This window comes from Apteryx rowi, unplaced genomic scaffold, assembly GCF_003343035.1.
Source record: "Apteryx rowi isolate R43461 unplaced genomic scaffold, aptRow1 scaffold_511, whole genome shotgun sequence".
Taxonomy (NCBI): domain Eukaryota; kingdom Metazoa; phylum Chordata; class Aves; order Apterygiformes; family Apterygidae; genus Apteryx; species Apteryx rowi.
This window is the reverse complement of record NW_020450774.1, coordinates 175,167-183,715: the sequence shown is the minus strand read 5'-3', so window position 1 is coordinate 183,715 and position 8,549 is coordinate 175,167. Positions and strand designations below refer to the sequence as shown.

The 8,549-nt window shown below is 38.7% G+C and overlaps 1 protein-coding gene across 9 annotated transcripts in view; it reads left to right on the top strand.

Moving 5' to 3' along the window:
* Positions 1-8,549, top strand: part of DTNB (dystrobrevin beta) — a 215,193-nt gene that overhangs the window by 67,829 nt on the left and 138,815 nt on the right. For 8 of the 9 annotated variants that reach the window (XR_003255841.1, XM_026080215.1, XM_026080220.1 and 5 more), the window contains exon 10: positions 4,397-4,521. Coding sequence is in view for 8 of the 9 variants with exons in the window: in XM_026080215.1 (XP_025936000.1) it covers positions 4,397-4,521 (125 nt within the window). In the remaining variant the exon portion in view is untranslated. Of the gene's footprint in view, positions 1-4,396; positions 4,522-5,236; positions 6,106-8,549 lie in introns of those variants that run through there. The other variant, XM_026080223.1, reaches the window with a different exon arrangement.

Sequence of the window (8,549 nt, the reverse complement as noted above, 5' to 3'; positions counted from 1 at the left end):
TCAGTCCATTTGCATTTGATGTGCATACCTCAAACATGTTTGTGTAGATCTAGGCAACTCAAAGGGTAACGCTTGTCCAGCTGCAGATCAGGTCAGTTTTGTCCAAGCTTGGCTAAGAATGTACGTGCTCGGTGGTGCCCTGTTTTTGTGGGAGGTCCCTTTTTAGTTTTTTCCCAATCTCCCGGGACACCGAGCTGAGCCGCTGACATGAGGAAGCAGCTGCAGAGCGCCGTTTCCAGCTGTGATCACAGTGTGCGTGTCCAGCCGGTCCAGGAGAGCCAGGGCTTGCTCAGTGCAGCTACTTGCTGACATCTGCCTTCTGGACCTCCGGGAAAAGTTAGTTAAATAGTTGTTCTTAGCACTTAAAATGACTTTTATATATAGGCTAGTTGCAGGCTTTTGCAGGCATCACTACATTGGTTATATTTTCTTTGTGTTAAAATTACTTCTTTGTAACTAAGTTGATTAGAAACATGATTGTTTTTTTAAATGAAAATTTAGGATCCAGGACAGACATTGACTGATGGGTCAGCAAGACATTTACTGACATAACCAAACCTGGAGCGTTTGGTTTGCATTTGGCTCTTRCTGAGGATAACTGTCATAAGGAGAGAGTTACTCAATGGTTAATAGGAAAAGGTATTTTAACTTTACCTTGTGGCTATAGACCTGGAATGTCAAAGCAAGTGAACAGCGTACAGTACAGAGCAGGGTCTCCTTTGACCTTTTATGTTACAAAAGAGAACAAACATTCCAGCCTCTGGGAAGTGTTTATTTTACTTTTTTTGAGCTCTCTCCAAAACCTGGAGAAGCCAGATGTACTTGCTGGTAGGTAGACACTATTCTGGATCATGAAAACTGTGTTTGTCTGCTGCTATTTATAAACTTAGATAGAACCACTTAGGAATGCAGTTTTGCAGCTTACCCCTGCAGTAGCTGCAGAAAACATGCATAGCAGCTAATGCTACCCTTAGAGAGAGGATATTTTATAATGTTCACCTGATCTGTTGACACCTTGACTTCTGGCTCAGTCGAAAAATTTATTAAAATGTTTGATCTAGAAAGTGATCAAAGTGGTGCTATAGAAACAATTCTGGAGCTGATAATTGATTCACATCAGAAATATCCATACCCACTGTCTGTTTTTTATTATTATTAGGAAAAAGTCTTTGGGAGAGACTTAAAGCAAGGATAATGGTGGTGCCAGCGAGGGGTGGGTGGACTGGGTTATTTGGGGAAGTTTGCAGGGCTGGACTCGGTGATGGGGAAAGGGGTTGTGTCACCTGGGGAGGAGGAGGAGGAGGGCAGGTTTCAGCAATGGGCCAAGGGGGGTGTCAGGGATGGGCGGGTGGGTTACCTTATTCTGCGTTTTCTGTTTACATTTTCTRCTTTATCAAAGGGGGGGGTATCTGGGCCAGCAGAATGCAAAGATGGTAACAAAAGATATCAAATGGGCAGGTGGTGAAGATTAGTAACAATGATGAAAGAGAAGGGTTTTTTAAATTAGGTATTTCTAAGGTTGGACTCTACTAATTGAAAGAAAAATTATTTATTTATCGGGGGAACTAGATGTCCATAATAGATATGCTCGGCTGTGAAATAGCATACTCACTCAGCGTGCTGTGCTCTTTCCACTCTCAGCTGCACTGAGTATTATCAAAAAGTTGGGATCAATGGAAATTATCTTTTCTCTGTAATTTTCTGAAAGTGATGCTGCTGTAGTGGCTCAATTGTACAGAATTCCAGACAGCATTGCGCTTGCCTGACAAAATAAATCGTGGGGTGGCACAATAGGATATGCTGTTTGATACCACAGTGGAAAAGCATCTTTAAAATAATCTAAAAATACTGCAAAGAAGAGGTCACAGAAAAGGCACTCTGAGAATAGATGGTCTGTGCAGAAACTAAATGATCAACAGGGTAAAGGGTAAAGTAAGCAATACACTAAAAGGAGAAGAAATGGAGAACAAATTTAGAGAGAAATTCATGTGGAAATTTTCAACGTGAATTAATTTAGGAAAATTGGAACTGTACTTTTGATGTCATCCCGTTTGTGTGATAAATTAATACCACGTAATTTGCCTTTTGCTGTGGTCTTAGTGGGAAATAACATAAAGATTAGATTATGTTTTTCATTTACTTTCAAAATAGTTAAAGGYTGATAATCATCTGTACAATGTTTCATAGTGAGAATGCCACGCACTTCAACACTATTTGCAAAGATCCTCTATTCATTGCTATCTGCCAGATTTTCTTAACACACTGGAGAAAAAAAAGACCAAAAACCCCCATCAGCTTACCATCAGTAAGTCTTTTTAGCACTTACTGTTATTGAATTAGTAACCTCAAGTGCTTCTGAACGCTCTGTTTTACAAAGCTCCCTGTAGGAGACTTGTACCTGAAGCAGTTGATTATCTTGACATCCTTCTTATCAAAGCCCTTCTTGATGAGATGATAAAAGCATTTGTGTACACATCATAAGATTTTTGCAGTACGACTTTGATAGGACTAAGACTTTCTATCTGCCAAAGCCCAAGATATGTTTTGGAAGATCAAATTATCCGTTTCACCTGGTGTCTGACAGCTTGCTCTCTGTAATCTTCAGAGTGCGTTCGGGTATTTCACAGGTTGGATCTATGAGCTGATGAGTAAAAAATCCAGTATCTGGAATGAATCAGGCCACAATAATTTGAGTAACTGGTTTAATTTTTGAAACAGAATGCTCTTAATATGGTGGCCAGGCCAGCAGATGAGTTGCAAAGGCAGTGTTGGGTGTCGCTAGGTGCGTGTGACTGGAATTCCACTGCGGCTGCCAATCGAATCTCCACTGACCCGTACTTAAAGGAAAAATACTATCATAAGTATCTTTTTTCAATCATGAATCCCAAGATGCGCCCTCTAGCCATGCTTTTTAGAGTCCTCGGTTAGCATTGGCTTTGAATTTTAAGGTGATTGAAGGAGGATAATCTTCCACTRTGAACTAGCTATCCTAATGTGTCCTCACTAGCACCCAGCTCATCTTTCTTTCCAAATTTGAACAGATTTTTTATCTTTTTTTTGATTGTTTTCCAATAGATATTAATATTTTACTTTATTTACTTTATACCTGAAATGCAGCCCAATCTATTAAAACCAGGTAAATTAACAGAGGGAACAATTCCCACATGCATAGGTTCCCATGCAAAAATACCTTTGTTGCAGAGGCAACAAAGCAAATAGTTGAAGAAAGTTACTGGTTGGTAATTAACTAAACAGCTAGTAATTACTACTAACTACTAGCTACTAATTTATATTCACTTTAACAAACTTCTCTCTAACTCCTGTTCTCCATAGCCTTGCTTCATATTTAAGTCAGTGTTAATTTGAGCGTACCTTGAGAATTGGTCCTAGTTCAACTTTGGAATGTTTTACAGGACATGGAATGTCAAAAATAATATAAACATCAGTAATCCAGCCACTAGATACATGGATAGCTAGTGAAAAAGAGATTGCTAAGAAAAAATAGAACAGCCAGATTCTTAATAGAGCTGCCAGATTATTTCTGAGCTCTCACAGAAGTATTATCTGGCTTCCCACATCACTGGTGTGAGCTCAGAGGATGTAGTAACATCCCAAGACTTAATATCTGTAAGTCAACATTGGCCATAAAACATGTTTTAAGCTCATGACTCAGACCAACTATTGATTCTTCTGTATGTTTGGCATCACTCATCATCACCATTCCAGTCTTCCTCGGATGGTCCCAGCATATTTGCTCCTGTGAGGTTAGTTAGTGAATTTGTAACAGGAAAGAAATAAACTGATTGTTCATGTTTTCCCTAATACTGTGTTTCACCTTGGCTTTGTCCGCAATGAGCAAATAAAAGGTGAAAGCTGGCTTTGGAAAGCAATCGTCTTTGCAAGGGGCAGACGGGAGGGGACAGCTCCAGCTCTCACTCGATTTCCAGTGGGTTGGAAGTGGAAGCACAACTGACAGTGGGTATATCTGTGTGCATGTTATTCCCCCACTCCTGAACCAGGTCCTTCTTTCTCTCCTGGCCCTCCCCTCAGAATAGAATGCCTGTGCTCACAAGACCTCTTGGGTTAAGAAATCCCTTTATTGGATGTTATTGTGCTTTGGTTTAACTCCTGGCAGAAAGACCAGGCAGTTGGTTTGTTTCTTGAATTTACATATTTACATTAAACTACTTTCAATTTTTGAGATTCTAGTGTTTGCACACACACAAAAATTAATTGCGGTAGTAGTCTCTGTATGAATTTCTTAGGTATGGTAGTATGTAAAACAGTGCTTCCGTATATTCTAGTACTATGCATTCTTTACATTTCTCTGTTATCTGACTGCACGTTACCCTCTTTGTAATAGTCAACTCATTTTTTTTCATTCTTTCAAAAACAGAAATCGCCTGCAAAGAAGCTGAGCCATGCAATTAGTAAATCACTTGGTTGTGTACCAAGCAGAGAACCTCCTCATCCTATATTTCCGGAGCAGCCAGAAAAGCCACTTGATCTTGCCCATATAGTGTGAGTACCTGTTTTAATGTATTTTTCACATAGTCAGTGATACAAAGTAAGGTATTTGTGCATATATTTGACTTCAGAGTTGGCTAGCAGAAAGGAGCCCTTAGATTAGAATTATAAAGTTGCAATACTATAAATGGTATAAACGTTTCTGTGAAAAATTAATGGTTTGGAACAAACTGCTTTCTTAGGAGTATCTTGTTAACAAGAGAAGTGAAACACAATATGTTTATGTACAATTAGACCAAGCTCTGACTATATATTCTACTTGCATTTATTAATATTTCAAAGTACTAAGCAATGTTACATTTTACACAGCAACTTATTGGATCATTTTTTATTTGTTATAGGTTAATTTGTATCAACAAAATAACGTTACTTAAAGGCCATATTTACTCGCAACTTAATGTTATCTRATATTAGCAGTTGATTTTAGCCTTATATATAGCCTGTTGTTGCTGTCTAGGAACATTGGCTCTACATTCTTATTTATCTTACTGCAAGATTTGCTGTTTCTTTCTGCTCGATGTTAGTATTGCTACCATTTCCTTGTGACCTTATTGTGGATTTTAATTAAGTACTTCTTGGTTTGAACAGACTTGAAATCAGTCTGCTTCCTTGATTTGCTAGTTTTCACATGGGGGGAAAACCCAAATTCTGGCAGTTTGTATGTATAATAAACTAAGCCTCCAAACGGATTTGTTTTAATGTCCCACAGATTCCTGAGAAAGTGTCGGTCTTTTCATATAGCTGAATTAAAGCACATGCTATGGAGAAGAGGGAGGAGAGAGGAGTGAAGTGAAGGGATATAATTCACTTAATACTGAGGACTCCATTTTCATGAGTATTCAGTAATTTGCAGTTCTGAGAGCAAGTCAAGACAACGCTCTTCCTATTTGCTTATGACGCTGTCGTAAGGATTAGACTCCCCTTGAAGTGTTCTCTCTCTTGCCAGCATTTCTGAATGCAGAACCAAGGTATTCAGGTTTGAATGTTTTACAGCCTCTGAAACCTTAGYATTAGCAGGTGCTACTTCAGCCTTTTTGTATGCTCTGTGATTGTGATTGATCGGCACTTCTATCCCCTCTTCTTAACAGTTTTATTAATAGCTGGAGGCCAGCTTGTCAAAATATCAGAAAGGTGATAGTAATAAAGCTTATCTTGGTGCGGAAAAACACTCATGTATCTTTTTCTTTTATAAAGAGCAGAGAAGATTCATAACTTGATATGAAAGAATAAGTAGTAATAATGTATTCTAATACTAAACTTCTTTAAAAAAAAAAAACATAGCTTTGATTTTTACCAATTCCTACTTAGCTGTGTGGTTGTTTTTTCCAGTTTTTTATTGCTAGTTATTTATCAACTTATTATAATACTTGTTTTAATCCTCTGCAGTGAGGGAAGTTAGATCTAATTTAATGGAATATAATTGTTCTATTTTTCTCTGTTAAATTGCACTTATAATAATAAAAAAAAAGTGTGTAATGCCACAGTTGAATTCAAAGCTGAAGTGCTGTGTTTTCCTAAATGAATGGCTTATCACATCAGCAAAGCGAGGAGGTTGTGCGTTGTCCACAGAGTTAGAACCCAGGTCTGAGCTGAGCTGTGTTGTGGAGCTTGAGTCATTCGGCTTTAAACCTGGATTTTCTGCAGGGAGGATGCTGCTTAGCCTGATGGGAAACAATTTTGTGTTTAGATTTCTGTCAAAACACAGATTATCATGAATCAGTTCATATTTTTCTGTTTAGATTTGCTCTGTGCTTCTTCCATGTTTTTAGACTCACTAACATCTACAAGAGGAAATAGTAGTTTACAGTGTAATACTTCTACAGAAAATGAAAGGCCTCATCCTGTAATTGCATAAGTAAAATGTATGAAAGTAATTATAGCTATGGTATTGTGACTGTTTGCATGAGGAAAGACTACAAGAACTGATCCCAAGACTGCGAGCAGACATTTTACCTCTGACACAAATTACCAAGTTCGATGAATTGCTTCTTTCTGCTGCCAGGGCACATTAATTCTTTTAATGGATCAAACAAATCATTGCCAAGAAGAACTTATGGAACTCTGCTGGACAGATTTTCTCCTTTAAATAATGACATAGTACAATGTAGCATCATCTACTGCAGTGCATTAACTCTGGCTAGTCTTTGCAGCCCATTCTTTAAAAAAAATAAAAATAAATAAAAAAATGCTGGTAATATAAATCTGCAAATCAGCTGATAATGTTTTGCTGCAAAAACCACAGAAGGAAATCCTCACAAAAAAAAAGGCTTTACAATGTATTAATTGAGTCTCAATTGAATATTTCAAGAACATCTCCCAACCACTTGTTTCCTTCTGAGATGATGTATAAAGTGCTTTCTGTCAGTAACTGTTAATGCATTTTTAGCTTGCATGTCATTCCCCTAGTAGGTCATTTAATTTGATTATTCTCTTGCATAACCAGTGGTAATATGCAATATGATATTTGAATGCCATTACTAGGTTTCCATTTGCATGATAAGAACTGCCTGCTGGGTCTGACTAGCGGCCCATCTGCTCTGGTGCTCTGCCAGCGGCGAGGGGAAACGCTCGTTAGGAGAGAGCGCATGAGCCTGGCTGCTGGCTGGGGTCCATCTTCCTCCTGCTCCCCCGGCATCCTCCGCTGTGGGATTAGGAACGTGGGGGGAACATGCTGCCTAATCCCATCAGGCATCCATTTATTAATCTGTTGTCCCTGAAATTTTCTAATCCCTTGTTGACCCTGCTGACGCTGCCTGTTTCCACCAGCAGATTCTGGAAGTTTACTGTTATGTGCTGCGTGAAGAATTTTTTTTTTTTTAACTGTTTTAAACCTATTTCCTAATAGTTTCCAAGAGTGCTTCTGAGTTCCAGGATTGTGAGATATGGTAAACAGTTACGCTGCATTCAGCTTATCCGTTGTGCGCGTGATTTTGTAAACCACAATCATATTCCTCTTCAGTCTTTTCTCTCTGCAAAGAACCAGCCTTTCTCATCGCTCTTCGTAACGCAGCTGCCCCAGCCCTTGGTCATTCTGGTCGCCTCCTCTGGAAGTGCAGTAACTCGACTGCACCCTTTCTGAAATGTGGACACCAAAAGTGCTCACAGAACTCAAGATGTGAGCACACCATATACATTATTTGAATAGTAACAATCTAACCTTAAAAAATGACTGAGTCTTCATGAAAACAGCAGAACTCCTTAACTTTATTCACTGATAAGTTTCTGCGGTGTTTGCAGTGTTTCTGCGTGCTTGGCAATGTGGAAATATCAGATACGTTTTCTGGTATAGGTAACATATTTGCAAGATCAAAGTGATAGACTGAGAGTAAGGAATCTAACTTCTTTTCCCCATTATGCCCCTCATCTGATGTGACTTGTTGTTTAACTTTTTTCTTTTTTTTAACATCTTTCCATTCTGATTCTCAGTTTCTTTTACTGTGACTCCATACAGCCCTTGAACAATGGGATTGTGATGCCAATTGATGCCTTTACGTGCTACAGTAAGATAATATATAAGAAAAAATTTACTTGGTGAATATGTTTTTGTTTCTGTGATGGGAGCAGTTTCCTATCAGAATGCAAATAGACCTGTTATTTTCAATGCACATAGGACAAGAATATTTATCAGGAATGATACAGATATAGTAGGTCCTGCCTTGAACTAAATAACCTCTTTGACCCTTCAGACCTTACTTGCTTATGGGCCTATAGTATATTTATTACAAAACAATCCCTTTTAAAGAGGATATACATATTTGATATATTCATTATAAGACTAGGTTTGTAAACCTTAGGGAGGAGGACGTAGAGGGTTTGTGCTCAACAGTAGCTCCTAGTGAAACTGCGTTTACTCCATGAGGCTTCTTCCCAGGTCTCTACTGGAATGGCAGCTACATCATCTCCAAAACTGTGCAAAATGTACTCAGAGAGAGGCGTTGCTCATGGTGCTGCTCCCTTTAAGGCATCTACTTCCATGACCAGTACGTACTTCCATGTTTTTAAACTCGAGCAGCGTCCGCTCT